The sequence below is a fragment of the Benincasa hispida genome, unplaced genomic scaffold (assembly GCF_027475165.1).
Source record: "Benincasa hispida cultivar pf3 unplaced genomic scaffold, pf3_genome.v1.1 HicScf1853, whole genome shotgun sequence".
Taxonomy (NCBI): Eukaryota; Viridiplantae; Streptophyta; class Magnoliopsida; order Cucurbitales; family Cucurbitaceae; genus Benincasa; species Benincasa hispida.
Window position 1 is genome coordinate 134,413 of NW_028326246.1, and position 18,189 is coordinate 152,601.

General features: G+C 36.5%; 1 protein-coding gene across 1 annotated transcript; it reads left to right on the forward strand.

Moving 5' to 3' along the window:
- Positions 1-12,465: 12,465 nt before the first annotated feature.
- On the forward strand, positions 12,466-17,921 carry LOC150030487 (uncharacterized). Its single transcript, XM_090309666.1, has 3 exons — positions 12,466-12,808; positions 17,443-17,735; positions 17,850-17,921. The coding sequence occupies exons 1-3, from the start codon at positions 12,466-12,468 to the stop codon at positions 17,919-17,921; spliced, it is 708 nt and encodes a 235-aa protein (XP_090165792.1).
- Positions 17,922-18,189: the final 268 nt, after the last annotated feature.

Here is an 18,189-nt window from a genome sequence, read left to right on the forward strand (position 1 = left end):
ATATATTGCAGGACCTTCATGCAAAGAAGATGGCTACATGAGATGCAAATCATGCTTAGAGTTATTGGAGCATAAATGAAGTGGGTTTTGTGTGAGCAAGTTGAAGATGATAATGGAAAAAAACAACATTAAATTTTAGTGTTTTTCTATTTCAATTTTTTCCAAAATGATTTCAAAAATCAATTTGAATTCTAAAATTGAAAAAATTATTAATTTTGTAAAATTAATTTTCTTAATAAAATTAATAAATAATTATTTAAACAATTTAAATAATTCTAGTTAATTTAATATCAAATATTAAATTAATTTTACACAAATCCACCTTCATATATTTAAATCATATTTAAATATTTATTCTCCTATTTCGTTTAAATCTTAAAATTAAACGTATAATTATATCTCATATAATTACTTATTCCCATAATTCTAATTTGAACGTTTCAAATTAACTTATCACGCTACTCTAAAGCTAATCCATTTACGAGCTAGTAGGGGGACCTCGCGGACCTACAGATCATGGGCTCCAACGATCCGAGATTAATTGGCTAAACTCATTACACCAAATTAACCCTCATTCGTTAACTAATGGGTCACTCCACTAAAGCCCATAGTTGAACTCCCCTCACTGTAGATATATTATGTCTACATGATTTAACCATAATTAGTAAGTTGACCCTTCACAGGTTGTTCGTAATAACGGCTGAGTCAAATGTCTGTTTTACCCTCGAGATTACGTCTTGTTCCTTAAGTTCCTACTAATCCTCTAATGAACAACTGGTTTGTGATCCAATCACTAAACCAAAACTCTCTCAACTCAGTGAGAGGGTGTGGCCCTTTATTCAAGAACTGGATTCAATATTTGAGAGAACAACCTTTCTCCTATCCCTAAATCGGGTAGGTGAGAATTTCGTCTTGCACCTTATATCCCCAGCTATCTATTTGGACTTATCCCTGAAATGGGAGGCTTATTGAGCTGGCGCTGTTGAGCCATCCTTCACCTATGCAAATCTAAGCATAATCTCGAATAAACAGGAGTTCATAGTTAGGTCAGGATTAAGATCGAGTTACCTAGGTCATCTAAGTGAAATAGTCAGTCTTATACAATAAACAACGTTATAAAGTAAGAGTGACTTATTTCTTGGTCCGATCTTATGCAAACTCATTGCATAGGACGCCTCTACTTCTCATATCATAACATGTATGAATTAGGATCACTTCGTTTGTAGCATTTTACAACTCTTCGTAATAACTACAGAGTAGGTCGCATCCAATAGTGTTACCAGAATAAGGTACCCAACCTTATTCATATGTTATAGATCACTTTGACTATTTTCTTTAACCTGATCCACTTTTATGTCTCCACATAAAGTTCAAGTGCTCATGTAATAGTCGTGGGTCTTAGTTTATTGGATTTAGACTTTTATGTATGCAATTTATAAAATCAATAATAAGTTTATTGACTATAGAAAATGTTAATTTTTTACAAACTACGAGTTTTAGGACATAAAATCCAACAATACTCCCACTTGGATTAGAACTCCAGTGGATCAATATATACAAATATATACAATGTTGATTTTGCACGGAGAGAACAAAACATACAAATACAATAAACTAGGGCATTTTAATATCCATAATTCTCCCACTTGCTCTAGTGATGAATATCTCGTAGACCTAGTCCTATTAGGTGACCCTCAAACACTTTAGCCGATAGGGCCTTTATAAATGGATCAGCTAGGTTGTCTTGTGAAGCTATCTATGTGACAATTACGTATCCTCTATGTACAATCTCCTTGATGAGATGATACTTCCGCTCTTATGCTTTCCTCTTTTATGGCTTTAAGGTTCCTTTGAATTTGCAACTGCTCCACTATTGTCACAATAGAGAGTGATAGATAGGTGCATATTAGAAACTACTTCCAAATCAGTCAGGAACTTTCTGAGCCATACCGCTTCTTTTGCTGCTTCACTTGCAGCTACATACTCAGCTTCCATTGTGGAGTCAGCAATACAACTCTGCTTGATGCTTCTCTACACAACTTCTTCTCCATTAAGAGTGAATACCGGCCCCGAAGTTGATTTCCTAGAATCAATATCGGTTTGGAAGTCAGAATCAATGTATTTAGTAAGGATCAGATCCTTAGCACCATACACAAGCATATAACCTCTCGTTCTCCGAAGATATTTGAGAATGTTCTTAACAGCAGTCCAATAATCATATCCAAGATTGGACTGAAATCTATTGACTATTCCCACGGCATGGCATATATCGAGACGAGTATACAACATTCCATACATTAAACTCCCTACTGCTGATGTATATGGAATTCGATTCATGTTCTCAACCTCTTGATGTGTCTTAGGACTTTGTTCCTTAGACAAGTGAATTCCATGTCTGAAAGGTAACAATCCTTTCTTGGAATTTTGCATTTTATACCTAGACAACATCTTGTCTATATAAGATGCTTGAGATAATGCTAATGTTCTGTTCTTGCGATTACAAACTATTTGGATCCTAAGAATATACTGTGCTTCTCCCAAATCTTTCATTTGGAATTGCAAAGCCAACCATCTCTTAACGTTAGCTAGAAGTTCTACTTCATTCCCTATGAGTAAAATATCATCAACATACAACACCAGAAAAGTGACAGTTTTGTTGACGATTTTCTTGTATACACAGGGTTCGTCAACATTTTGTTTAAAGCCATAAGATAGCCATTCATAAAAGCTGTCTTGACATCCATTTGCCATATTTCATAATCATAAAATGCAGCTATGGACAAGAGTATCCTAATTGACTTTATCATGGCAACTGGAGAGAAAGTTTCTTCATAGTCTACCTCCTCTCTTTGAGTAAACCCTTTTGCCACAAGTCTTGCTTTGTAGGTTTGTACCTTACCAGCTTGGTCTCGTTTTCTCTTGTAGATCAATTTGCAACCGATAGGTTTTACCCCTTCAAGTTGATCTATAAGATCCCATACGGAATTGAAATACATAGATTCTATTTCAAGGTCCATGGCTTTAATCCATTGGTCTTTATCCACATCGTTCATTGCTTGTTTGAAAGACATTGGATCCTCTAAGCCATCATCTGGTGTGATGACTTGACTTTCAGTTAAACCCATGTACCATTCAGGCTATTGCACAACCCTCATACTATTAACAACTCTTGTTGATGGACCTACTCCATCAACAACTCTTGTTGATGCATTTGTCGTTTTTCTGGACATTTCTTCTATAACTAGCTTACTGCGAGGTTGATGATTCTTCATATGGTCTTCTACTAGGAAGATTGCATTTGTCGATACAAATACCTTGTCTTCCCGAGAATCATAAAAGAAACCACCTTTTGTTTCTTTTGGGTGGCCTAAAAATAGGCATACTTTTGAACGCGATTCCAACTTTTTAGGATTTTGCACCAACACATGTGCTGACCAACCCCAAATTCTAAAGTAACGTAAATTTCCTTTACGTCCTCTCTAGAGCTCGTAAGGCATTTCAGAAACACTTTTCGAGGGAACTATGTTCAAAATATACACCGCAGTTTCAAGTGCATGTCCAAGAAAGAATTTGGTAACTGAGTATAACTCATCATGGAACGAACCATATCCAACAAAGTTCTGTTTCTCCCTTCTGCCATACCATTTTGCTGAGGTGTGCCAGAGGCAGTGAGTTGAGACTGGATTCCATGTTCTATCAAATAGTTATGGAATTCTAAGTCCATATACTCGCCACCTCAATCTGATTGAAGTATTTTAATATTTTCACGTAATAAGTTTTCAACCTCAGCTTTATACTCTTTGAACTTTTCAAATGTTTCAGACTTTTGATGCATTAGGTAAATATGCCCATACCAAGAATAATCATCTATAAAGCTGCTCTAACATTTAGAGGACCACAAAGGTCTGAGTGTATCAGTTCTAAGGGTTCTTTGGCTCTAAGACCTTTTCCAGAAAAAGATCTTCTTGTCATTTTACCCTCAAGACAGGATTCACAAGGTGGTAATGAACTATCTTCTAACTTATTTAGATGACCGTTCTTAACGAGTCTCTCAATCCTGTTGAGATTTATATGACCCAATATTAAGTGCCAAAGATAGGCATTTGGAGAAATTTTCCTTTTCTTATGAGCCTCAGAAGTTTCAAACATTTCTATGTTCAATACGGCTTTAACCTCAGTCGGTTTTAACATATACAAGTTATTTTCTAATTTTGCAGAACAAATTTGTTTACTTCTAGTATGATGAACACTTTATCATTTTCAAAATAAACTTTATAATTCTGTTCTAGCAAACAAGAGATAGATATTAGATTCCTTTTCATAGAAGGAATGTAATACACATTTTTTTTTTCAAATAAATGTAATTATCTCTTATACATAACTTCATATCTCCCACTGCTTTAGCTAAAACAACCTCCCCGGTCCCTACCTTAAAGATTGTTTCGTCCTCTGTCAACTATCTCCAGGAACTTGTTTCCTATGAGAAAGTAAAAACATGATTAGCGGCACCTGAATCAATTATCCAGGTTTTATCGTTTTCCACTAAACATGCTTCGATAACAAGTAAATCACATTTATCCTGTTGTTCGAATTTTGCATTCTCATCTATATTATTCAAAAATTTAGATGAGTTGGGAGATAGAGGACATCCTCTGTTAAAACTTTATTGAAGATATCAACTGCTAGTAATTTGTTTGTTGATTTGATTTTATCGTTATCTAATTCGGAAGTGAGTATTCTAGAAGGATTCGACATGCTGAAAATTTTAAACAAATTCTAATTAGCAAATTGCAACTAAACCCATAATCAAGTTTTAGCAGAATAAGTAATAATATACCCATAACCATTGTTTATTTGCAACGATACTACACCAAGACATTCTTAACTAAATACTATCTCCAGAATAACTCATATTCCGTTAGTCATTTAGTTACCGCTTTTGGTCAGAAATTACTAACACTCTCAATAATTTTGTAAATGCAACCCTCCGTTTCCAGACGTCAGAGGTCGGCCCCAACTATGCTACTGAAATGGAGAGTCAAGGTTGGGAATGGACCTAAGAAATCCTATCCATTTATGGAGTTTGAGTTGTTCTGAATCCTATGTTACAACCCTTCGTGGCAATAACCATTGTTAAACGGCTAGTAAAGGCCGCTTAAAGCAAACCAGCAGGTGCAACATAAGAATCTCATGATCCAAACTAACGGAAGAGACTGTAGGATATGTTGACACATTTCCTTCACCCACTTACTATAAACAACTTCACCCGTTTACCTTATCATTGACTCATACAAACACTTTTCGTATGAAGGTCACTCCCAAGGTGACACGAAGCGTCATATGAATCTCACGGTGTAAACTATATGGAGGCGTGGTAGTTAAAATCTATATACATATAATTGATTTATGTTTGAACAACTTCCCTTTATTCACCGAAATCTAGATTTATGTTAAAAAATACTTTTCGTATGGAGGCCACGCCCAGGGTGACACTAAGTATCGCTTAAATCTTGATTGTGAACTCTTAGGGACGTGAGAGCTAAAAATAATGTATTGTATATGTAATTAATCTCCCACTGAAGTGTTCTAATAACTTTATCATATAGAAGTTATTAAACTCCCACTGAAGTGTTCTATTAATTGGGTAAATTTATACTTAGGTTTCATTTCGGCTAAACAAACTATCCTAAGTCTAAGTGATTTATCCAAGTATAACGCTTATAATTGGATTTTAACCTACGATGTCTAGGTGTAAACCATTTTACTACCTCACACCGCTCACGTATGCTTATAAAGAGGTAGGAGCTATTCCGTAGACCGTCAACTTAAGTAGCCCCAACCTTAGACAGGATTATATACCAATTGAGTTTGTAACCCGAGTTTTACAAGTTTTAACTATTAAAACGAATGGTTAACCTGTGGACAAGTACCAGCATACAGCGGAAGAAATTAGGATTGATAAGCACTCTAATTCATTAATTTTGGTAGAAAATAAAACATGTTCAAACAGAGTTTAATGGGTTTCATGTCATACCTTTGAAGAACCATTGAAATCTCTATTCCCAGCTGCTAAATCCTCCAAATCTTTGTACAAACTACCACAAGATCTTTCCTACGATTATTTTGGTGCTCTAGATTGAGATGGAGACTCAAAATAAGCTAGAATCAAAGGGAATTTGGAGAAAGCTCACTACGGCAACCCAAAATGAAGAACACTTTCTTCTACCCGAACTTTTCAAAAAAAATCATTCGGTTGCCTCAATTCAAAATTACTCCAATCTCTTCAATATATTGTAGACTATCATGCAAAGAGATTTGCTACATGGGATGCAGCTCATGCTTGGAGTAAATGAAGGTTGAAGAGGTGGGTCTTTGTGAACAACTTGAAGATGAGGATTAAAAATCTCATTTTTCATTTTTGGGTAATTTTCTATTTCCAAACTCTATTTTGATTTTAAAATCATATTTTAATTCTAAAATCAAAATTTATTAATTTTACAAATTAATTTCATAAATTAATTTTCTTATAAATTAATAAATAATTATAATTAATTTAATATCCAATATTAAATTAATTTTTACACAAATTTATCTTCATATATTTAAATCAAATTTAAATATATATTCTCCAATTTTGTTTGATTATAATTTGAATGTTTCAAATTAACTTATCACGCTACTCTAGTGGTAATCCATTTCCGAGCTAGTAGGGAGACCTCGTGGACCTACAGATCATGGGCTCCAACGATCCGAGATTAATTGACTAAACTCATTAGACCGATCTAACCTTATTTGTTAACTAATGGCTCACTCCACTAAAGCCCATAGTTGAACTCCCCTCACTGTAGATATATTATGTCCATTTGACATAACCATGATTTGCATGTCAACCCTTCACAAGTTGTTCGTAATAATGGCAGGGTCAAATCTCTGTTTTACCCCTGATATTACCTCTTGTTCCTTAAGTCCCACCGATCCCCTATTGAACAATTGTTTTGTGATCCAATTAATAAAACCGAGTCCTTCTTAGGCCAATAAGAGGGCGAGGCCCCTTGTTCAAGATCCAGAATCAGCACTTAAGGGAACAACCTCTCTACTATCCCTAAAAGCGGGTAGGAGTGAATTCCATCTTGCACCTTATGTCCCCAGCTATCTATCCGGTCTTACCCCTGAAATGGGAGTCTTATTAAGCCGACACTGTTGAGCTAACCCTCACCTATGCAAATCTAAGGGTAATCCCGAATAAATAGGAGTTCATAATTAGCTCAAGATTAAGGTCAAGTTACCTAGGTCATCGCTTTGAAATAGTCAGTCTTAAACATTAAACAACGTTATAAAGTAAGAGTGACTAATTTCGTCGTCCGATCTTGTACAAACCCTTTTGCACAAGGACACCCCCATTCTTCATGTCCCAACATGAACGAATTAGGATCACTTCATTTGTAGCACTTTACAACTTCTTGTAACAACTACAGAGCAGGCCACATCCAATAGTATTACCAAAATAAGGTACCCAACCTTATTCATATACTTTGACTATTTACTGTAACCTGATCCACCTTTATGTCTCTACATAAAGTTTAAGTACTCATCTAATAGTCAAGGGACTTTCAGGTTTATTGGATTTCTGATAAGTAAAATATCTATTCAATAACACCTTTATTGAATTTCTTAGAATAAGTTCCATTGTTTACATACCACGAGTTTTAGGACATAAAACCCAACATAACCTACGTGAGCATGCAACTGTTCTTTGTTATGGATTTTAAACGTCTAACCCAATTTTATAACATCTTACAAAATTTTAGACATGCTAAACATCCACAACATTCATCAAAAGGCATTCAATATTTAACATAACAATTATATTAAATAAAAGAAACCCTAATATGCATACTACATATTATAACATTTTATAACATATTTTCAATGCATGTAACATGCTTTCTACGGTGGGATTTTAAATCTACATGGCATACTGTATGCACATACAAGATTTATTTAATTATAACATACATCAAATGTATAAATAATTAAACACATACTGATATGGTTTTAGTTTTGGCATAGACAAGCAAACAAAAGCCTAATTATTACAAAACAGCTTCAAAATCGCTTCTAAACCGCTCCAAACCGATCCCGAACAACTTGAACTGGACTAAAAAAGTCTGAATCGGACGAATTGGACCAGCCAAAAACCTTTTGATGACAAATCGGACATGACCTCAAGAAAATCGATCGAACCGGCTGCTTTCGGTCCATGCTCAAAATCTCGCTAAGGCTCATCGTGTAGCACTGATGTTTATCGTCTAGCATGATCGTCTTGTGTCTGGCAGAGCTACAAGATCGTGTAATGTCTTCCAACTATCGTGTATCGGCATCATCTAGTGCCCGACAGAGCTACACGATCGTGTAGTGTTATTGCATAACACTTCAACGCATCGTTCAGTGCCGCAACTACACGATCGTGTAGTGCCATCGCATAACACTTCATTGCATCGTTTAACGTGCACTGCTACACGATCGTCTAGCACACAACATTATAACAACTAGCGTCCGTAGCTACACGATCGTCTAGCTTTTTTTCACATCGTTTAGCATCCATAGCTAGACGAACGTCTAACATTTAATCCTCAACGACAATATTTGAGCAGAGGCTGAAAAACTGGAATTTGCAACTCGGCCTTCTTCATTTGTTTCTTCAATTACATCTTAATTTCAACTCTAATTACTCCAAATAAATTACAAACTCTTGAAAACACATATAAGCTCATGAATCAAGAGCCAATTATACATTTAATCAAGAAATCAAAGAGAAATAAAATGTCAAAACACAGAAAACCATATCAGTGTACCAGGTTCATATAACTCATGAAAAACACCCACCACACCAAAATTAAACCGAATTGAATGCTTATATGAGGCTCTGATACCAATTGTTGGAATTCAGCAACAGCGGAAGCAACAAGGATCAATAAGCACTCTAATTCATTAATTTTAGCAGTAACTAAAGCAAAATCATCTAGTAAAAAGAGGGTTTCAAGCCATACCTTTGTAGAACTTCTTCAAATCTTGATTCTCAGCTACAAACTTCTCCAAATCTTGCTAGAGACCACCTCAAGATCTTCCTCACTATTCTTTTGGACCTTTAGATTGAGTTGTGGGACTCAAAATAAGTTTGAATAAAGGGAATATGGAGAAAAGCTCACTGTCACCACCACTTGAAGAATAACTTCTTCAACACAATTTTTTCAGCAAAACTCTATATTTGCATGCCCCAATTCCACTCTAATCTTTTCAATATATTGCAGGACCTTCATACAAAGAAGATGGCTGCATGAGATGCAGCTCATGCTTGGAGTCATTGAAGCCAAAATGAAATGGGTTTTGTGTGAGCAAGTTTAAGATGATAATGGAAAAAACCAACATTCCATTTTAGTGTTTTTCTTTTTCAAATTTTCCAAAATAATTTCAAAAATAAATTTGAATTCTAAAATTGAAAAAAGTATTAATTTTGCAAAATTAATTTCATAAATTAATTTTCTTAATAAAATTAATAAACAATTTAAATAATTCTAATTAATTTAATATCAAATATTAAATTAATTTTACACAAATCCACATTCATATATTTAAATCATATTTAAATATTTATTCTTCTATTTCATTTAAATATTAAAATTAAACGTGTAATTATATCTCATATAATTACTTATTCCCTTAATTCTAATTTGAGCATTTCAAATTAACTTATCACGTTACTCTAAAGTTAATCCATTTATGAGCTAGTAGGGGGACCTCGCAGACCTACAGATCATGGGCTTCAATGATCCGAGATTAATTGACTAAACTCATTACCTCGAATTAACCCTCATTCGTTAACTAATGGGCCTCTCCACTAAAGCCCATAGTTTTACTCTTCTCATTGTAGATATATTATGTCTACATGATTTAACCATAATTAATAAGTCTACCCTTCACAGGTTATTCGTAATAATTTATGGGTCAATGTCTGTTTTACCCCCGAGATTACGTCTTGTTCCTTAAGTTTCTACTGATCCTCTAATGAACAATTGGTTTGTGATCCAATCACTGAACAAAAATTCTCTCAGCCCAGTGAGAGGGTGTGGCCCTTTGTTCAAGACCTGGATTTAGACTTGAGAGAACAACCTTTCTCCAATCCCTAAATCGGATAAGCGTTAATTTCGTCTTGCACCCTATGTCCCCAGCTATCTATTCGGTCTTACCCCTGAAATGGGAGACTTATTGAGCCAACGTTGTTGAGCCAACCCTCACCTATGAAAATCTAAGGATAATCCCAAATAAACAAGAGTTCATAGTTAGCTCAGGATTAAGATCGAGTTGCCTAGGTCATCTAAGTGAAATAGTCAGACTTATACAGTAAACAACGTTATAAAGTAAGAGTGACTTATTTCTTGGTCCGATCTTATGCAAACTCATTGCATAGGATGCTCTCACTCCTCATGTCATAACATGTACGAATTAGGATCGTTTCGTTTGTAGCACTTTACAACTCTTTGTAACAACTACAGAGTAGGCCGCATCCAATAGTATTACCAGAATAAAGCACCTAACCTTATTCATATACTATAGATCATTTTGACTATTTACTCGAACTTGATCCATTTTTATGTCTCCACATAAAGTTCAAGTACTCATGTAATAGTCATGGGTCTTAGTTTATTGGATTTAGACTTTTATGTATGCAATTTATAAAATCAGTAATAAGTTTATTGACTATAGAAAATGTTTATCTTTTATAAACTGCGGGTTTTAGGACATAAAAACCCAACATAATATTGCTAAGAACTAAATTGATCTTAATTTAGGTTCTTTGTTTTCTTTTGTAGCTGTTGGAGAATCTTGTGTATGCGAAGAAGTCAACAACCTGAACTAATTCTTGTAGATCTAGAGATTGAACGAACCTTAAGAAGAGTAAGAAGAAACCAGAGGGTTGAATTCAACGCCATGGGAGACCAAGTGGGAGCTGCTAGGACTATTCGAGATTACTTCCAACCAGTTATTCCTTCGATGTAGACTGACATTACAGAGGCCCCAATAAATGTTAATAATATTTAGTTGAACCTAAACCTGTTTCAAATGGCGAGGGACCTTGCATTTAGAGCAACTCCACATGAAGATCCACATAAACATATTTGTTCTTTCCTGGAAATTAGTGGAACAGTAAAAATAAATGGAGTCCCTTCTGATGCTATTCTTGTAAGATTGTTCCCTTTTTCTGTGCAGGACAAGGCAAAGGATTGGCTAGAATCACTGGCAATAGGAAGTATAATTACATGGGATGAGTTGGCTCAAGCTTTTCTCACACAAGTTCTTCCCTCTTGCGAAAACTAGTAGATTGAGAACGGAGATGGCAACTTTTAGACAGAGAGAGGATGAGCAGCTACTTAAGACATGGGAGCAATATAAGAAGTTGCTGCGAAAGTTCCCCCAGCATGGATATCCTGACTAGCTTTAAATCTAGTTGTTGACTATTACGATGGAATCCATCTTGGATGCTGCAGCAGATGGATCAATTTTTTCAAAGACTGCTGATGCTGCTTAGGTACTATTGGAGGATATGGCTGCCACGAGTTATAACTAGCCATCAGAGCGGTCCATATCTAGAGTAGCAGGACTTCACGAGCTTGATGTGATTGGTGCTTTAAAGGCATAAATGGCGTCTTTGACTAACGCCACTAGTCATCTGTCTATAGGTACTCAACCATCAGCTTGCAATGCAACTTCATCATGGGAAGGACCTAATCCTGAGCAAGCTAATTATATGTGTCAAGCCAACCAATTTCAAGAATCACATCATAATTCGTATCAGACGCATTAACCTACCCATTATCATTTAGGTTGCGCCATCATGAAAACTTCTCATATGCTAACACTAAAAAAGTTTACAAGCTCCTCCAGGTTTTTCTGCTTCTCAGTATCATGTTGAGAAGAAACCATTGGTGGAGGCTTTACTTGGAGATTTCATCAACGAATCGAGGAAGAGATCGAATTTCTTGGAGAGCACTGTAACGAGCCATGGGAAAGCCATCCAAAACCTTGAAGTTCATGTTAGCCAGATAACTACCACACTGAATACCATGAATAAAGGCGCTTTCCCTAGTTGTACAGAGAAAAACCCCAGGAAGAATGTAAAGCACTAACTCTGAGAAGCGGAAGGAATGTTGCATCCGGTGACAGATTAGACAGAAGAATAAGTTGTACTCAGCCCTGTAGCTAGTGACGTGAATGAAGGAAAAAATGGTGATGTTCTTGTATCACCCAAATCAGGGAGTAGTTCTGAACCTTTACCTGTTGTGCTTAATAAAATCTCTTATCCCCAACGTTTTCAGGAAAAAAATTGAATGATCAGTTTGGAAAATTCTTAGATATCTTTAAAAAAAACTTCACATTAATATTTTGTTTTCTGATGCTTTGGAACATATGTCGAACTATGTGAAGTTCATGAAGGAAAGGTTGTTGACGAAGAAGATATTTAAAAAATACGTGACTGTGAGTTTAACTGAGGAGTTCAGTGCCATATTGCAGAAAAAGCTACCTCGAAAATTGAAGGATCTTAAGAGTTTCACTATCCTCTGCACTATAGGGAATCTAACGGTAAATAGAGCTCTATGTGATTTTGGGCCCTCAATTAATCTGATGCCTTTATCTTTGTATAGGAAACTGGACATAGGGGATGTACAACCGACGACTATATCATTGCAACTAGTAAATCGTTCTCGCACCTACCCTCGTGGTGTAGAAGAGGATGTTCTAGTCAAAGTTGGTGATTTCATCTTCCCAACAGATTTTGTGATTTTAGATATGGAGGAAGATTCGAAAATTCTCATTATCCTTATAAATCCCGAACCCTACGTTTCCTACTTAAATATGTTAATTAGTATTTTAAGTAGGTTTAAGTATGAGTTAGGCTATATTGTAGAGAAAAGGTTGAAGAGTGAGAAGAGTGAAGAAGGAAAATTCTAAGTGTTGATGTGTATGGCCTCAGGTAGCTATGAGTTTGGCCTAGCAAGTGGGGAATTTGACTAAGTATGGGAACTAGGCATGGATGCCATGAGGCGTTGGTGAGAGGACTTCGTAGGCGATGGCCTTATCATTGGAGGTTAGGTGAGCACCTAGAAGAGCTAGCCTTGTTGACTAAGTGTTGGTCGCATGAGGATGCCAAGCGATGGTAAGTGGTGCATAGCAAAGCAAGACATAGGCAATGGCATGGCTGAGCGATGACATGAGTGTGTTGTCTAGGCGATAACATGATGCTAGGTAATGACAATGCAAGCTAAGGAAGCCAAGGCAAGAGCCTTAGGCAAGGCGATGGGACAGGGCATGCGTTGGTCTTGAGGCAAGCGACCAAGGAGTACGATGGCAAAGGAAGTGAGCTACGATGGTAGATGTTGATGTCAAGTAGCTATGCATTGGTGATTAAGGGGAGATAATCAACTTAACCACCATTTTAATTGGCCAGTTGTCTTGATCAAGTGAGTTAACCTCACGTAGTGGGCAAGGTGGCAGCTCAATGGTTTGAGCAATCTACTTAAGCTATTGAGGTGATTCCAAAGCCATCTAAATGCAAGTCTAGTTGATGAAATAGGGTTGTCAAAAGGAAACTCCAAAGGAATTAAGCTGGAATCTGAAGAGTTTGCAGGAAGAACATGCTCTCAGATGAATCTGGGCCAGTGATGAAGGTTTTATGTTTCCAACCAAAATACGAGGAATTATAAGCTTAAATTTTAGGGTATGCATGTTAAGACAATTTTGAACAAGTTTGTAGAAGAAAATTTTCTGAGAAAAGGTCTAGAAAATAAGTTAATGAATTATAATTTGAATCCAAAATTTTTGAACAAGCAGGCAACTGCTTGAGATGAACAAGTAGGCAACTCAATGGTTGACGTGCGTGCAAGGGCAAAAATGAGCACCAACGTGCATTAAGTTGAGTGTTGGGCTAGGAATGTAAGTGTGGAAGACTTGAATGCACAAAGCTAGGGCTGTGCGATGATATGTGGCCATTAGAGCGCTTAGTCATGCGATGAGCGCAAGTGTGATGTGCGTTGAAGTGTTGATTGCCGCATAGCCAAAGTTTAAAACCTAAAGAAACTTCTAAGTGTTCAACGCATAGTAAGGTGGGTGTTGGAAGGTAAAACCAATGGGTTAAGGAAAATGTGAGCTTAGTTATGTAAGTTAGTTTAAAAAAGGGAAACCATTGCTAGTAGCTAAAGCATGTTGTTATGTCCATAGGGTTGACACCAATAGGAGAAGCTTATCAACCCTAGGAGGATTTCCCAAAAGCGTGAGTGACTACAAATGTTTTCTAAATATTTTAATGATCCATGATTTATTGGAAGTTTATTCTCATGCTAGTTTATTTTACAAGAAAGTTCCAAGCAAACCAATTTTCTAAGTTATGAACACATGCTAGTTTACAAAGTTTATGAAATATGTTTTCAATTGTGTTGATTAACGCATGTTAGTTTTAAAAAGAAAGTATTACACCATGTTTAAAGTAGTAAAGTATTCATTTATTTGAAGCATGCGTTAGATGTTTATGCTTAAGAGACTTTGATGCTTAAAAACCAATTTATGCGATTATGTTTAAGCACACATGTTTCAGTGAATGAGTTTTATGTTTAATAAGTTAAGCTCGATATTGAAGAACCTAGAGAAGGTATTTGAGCAGCAATACCTAAGGTATGACGATACTTAGTTATAACCACATGCACGTAGGTAGAATTGATGTTGAAGGATTGAGCAAAAGAGTTCTTTCTCAACTAAGGATATGTTTAGCTATGCTTTCAGATATGAAATGTTTTTAAAGTGTTATGTACGAGTTTGGTTGCCAATATTCAGTTTTCTAGTTTTCAGATTTAAGCATGAGAACCATGTTTTTATTAAGTCACTCACTGGGCTGGTAGCTCACCCTATTTTAAATGTTTTCTCTTCCCCAGGTAGCGATCAACTCCCCATAAGGTAATTATGTTGCTGCTCTACCACTCAAAGACTCTATCTCGGAAAGAAGTCTAGGTGTTTGTGTTGGGTTTGATACGTGTTCTGTAGTTTATAAACAGTTTGTACGAACGCTTATTATGTATAATATATGATATTTACTTCACTTCTTGTTTTTTCTCATATGGATGTTTTATTTGCTTTACCACAAACCAATAAACTAAAATCTCTGGTTGTTTTTATTTAACTTAAGCATGTATGCGGTGACATACAAGTGGATCATGTCTTAAGTGATAACCAAAATGGTCTGTAGTATATGGACAGAGGAGGGAAACCTTATCCTGGTAATGCTACAGATGCGGCCCCTTTGTGGAATAGTTACAAGTGTTGTGACTTGTCACAGATGGGTTGATCTTGATCATTCGTGTAGGGGACATGCGAGTGGGGATGTCCTATAGAAAGATTTTGTATAAGACCTGACCACGAAGTGTTAATGTCTTGTTATATAACACCGTTCATGACAGAGACTTCACTTCACTAGGATGACCATAGGTAACATGACCTTAATCCCGAGTGAGTTAGGAACTCCTGCCATTGAGGGCAGTCCTTGATTTGCATGGGTGCGAGTGGCCAGGCTGCTGACTCAAACCAACCACTTTGGGGATTCGTCTAATTTGGGAGCTGAGAACTCAGCTACACAAGATGGAATTCACTCCTTCCTCAAAGCAGGGGTAAGTAGATAGATAACTCTTTTAAGGGCTGATTCTAGGGCCTGAACGATGTGGCGCCACACACCTTCTCATGACCCGAGAGGTGTTCACACATAGTTGGATTATATTGTATTGTTCATTAAAGGGATCAGTGGTACTTAAGAAGTGAGATGTAATTAAAGGGGCAAAACGATAAATTGGCCCAACCGTACTTACGAGCATCTGTGAAGGGTTATCGTACTCATGATTGGTTATATCCGATGGACACAAAAATATATCTGTGGTAAGAAGAGTTTAGCTGTCGGTCTTTAGTAGAATGTCTGATAGTTAACAGATGGTGGGTCTCATGGCTAAAGAGTTTAGTCAGCTATTCACCTACCGTTGGAGCTTCGTGATATAGGTTCATAAGGTCCCCTTAGTAGCTTGGATATAGGTTGAGAATCTGTTTTGCGGTCAGTTTGAAATGTTCAAATTGACAAGAGAGAGTTCGATTATAATTGAACTGGTTAATTATATATGATATGATTGACTAAATGTATGAGATACATTATTTTGGAGAAAATTGGATATAAATATGATTTATATCAAGTAGAGGAGAAAACACTATAGTTGATATATGATATCAAACTATAGGTTAAGAATATAATATAATTATATTCATTATTTTATTAATTGGGCGGTTATGAGATAATTGGCCGAAGTTTTCTCTGAATTCGTGCGACAGTGGGAAGTTCAATTCAGTTCTAGTAACTGAAGAATAAAATGAAAATAGTTTTCATTTTGCTAAATACACGCTAAATTGCTCACGATGTGATAAGTATTGTATTGCTTAGTGTTGAGAGCCTATACGATAGCATCCGCCTACTAAACGATCGCACACCTACACTTTCTTAAACGATTGCCCGCGATTTCTTAAATGATCGCTTATCTTTACTAGACGATCGCTTAGCGCCTGAGCGTAACTAAACGATCACTTACCTTTTCATAGACGATCGCTTAGCAATTATTACACGATCGTGTACCTCGCTCTAAACGATCAAGCACTCGACTATACAATAGTCTTCCCATTCTCCCATTGCTTGATCGTAGTACACGATAGCCTCTCCTCCTCCCCTCTACCAATTCCATCAAAGTCCACCCTTTGGATTCTCACTCCGAGAATACTGAGGGCTTCGAGTGGTGGTGTCGTCCCTGTTGCCTTTTGTTCGTGCGCCGTTGTTTGTGTAGACGACCGTGGTGTTGTTGGGCGATTACTTGCTGGATGAGAAAGAGCGAGAGGAGTTCGTTCACGGTGAGACCGAGTTTTGTGAAGAAAGTCTTCAACTGGTAAGTCCTCGATCTCTTGTATTTAATCTTTTAAAGCATGCCAATAATTTTGTGTTTTTCAATGCATATCTATATGTTAGAATGTGTGTGAAAATTTTGTCACAGTGAATTCGAAATATCCTCTTCCAGTCATAGGTACTCTTGTATAAGAGTTCCTTCAGTTTGTTCTATAGATATTTGTGCACATGTCCTGTTTATATAGGGACTAGTTTAGCATATTGGGGCTCACTGGATCTTGTGGTGTATGTAAGTTGTATATGTGTGTATGAGGAACCCTATTGATGTTAGAAATATTTGAAGTTCTGGTTGATCTGTTCAGTATGTTTATAAATATGTTTATATTCCAGGGTTTCTAAGCAGGTTAGTTAGACAGTAAGTATTACAAAAAGGTGGTAATTGCTGTTGTCACATTCCCTTTCAAGTTAAGAGGGTAATCTGGAAGGGGATGTGACAATCCTTGGCTGCCCGTTTTTAGCCACAGTTAGGGAATTGATAGATGTCTATGAAGGTAAGCTTATACTTCGGGTGAACGATGAGGAGGTAAAGTTTAACATTTTTCGTTCTCTGAAGTCCACTGAGCCTATGAGCACTTGCCAAGAGATAAATGGAGTAGATGGTAATGATGCTCTAGAAAATGGTGAAAAAGTGGAACAACTTCTTGGTAAGAAAAATGATAAAGAAAAAGTGGTCGTTCCTGGAAAATCTCTCGAAGATGGTACGGTAAATTTTCTTGATTACGTTCATAAGGGGGATATAGAGCTCACTGATAAAGGTAAAATAGATTATTCATTTACTGGCGATTGCAATTTTGCTAACTTTCTTTGTGAATGCTAGTGTGGGCAGAAATGGTTGATTTCAGGTGTTTCAGTGCATGGAATAGTGAAGCCCCCTTGGAATCCTGCTTGACTGGGAGGCCTTGTCTAGCTAAAGACATTAAACTAAGCGCTTCTTGGGATGCAACCCAAGTGTTTTAGTTGTTATTTCATTTGTTATTTGGTTTTTTTTTTTATTTAGGATAGAAAGCTATCCCATGTTATTTTCTTTGATCCCCAGGACTGTGATGATGCCCAAGTACTTTCAAGTACCAGTCCGCCAACCAAATCCGTAGATCCCCGCTCATGCATAGGCTTGTATCACTCATCTATTGTGTGGTTGCTTTATTTGTCATGCATTG

Excerpts from the sequence above, each read along its gene's own strand:
- LOC150030487 (XM_090309666.1), top strand. The coding sequence starts at position 12,466 with ATGTCGAACTATGTGAAGTTCATGAAGGAAAGGTTGTTGACGAAGAAG. Across the intron at positions 12,809-17,442 it reads GGATGTTCTAGTCAAAGTTG|AGGGTAATCTGGAAGGGGAT; the intron begins GTGATTTCATCT and ends TTTCAAGTTAAG. Across the intron at positions 17,736-17,849 it reads AATCTCTCGAAGATGGTACG|TGTGGGCAGAAATGGTTGAT; the intron begins GTAAATTTTCTT and ends TGTGAATGCTAG.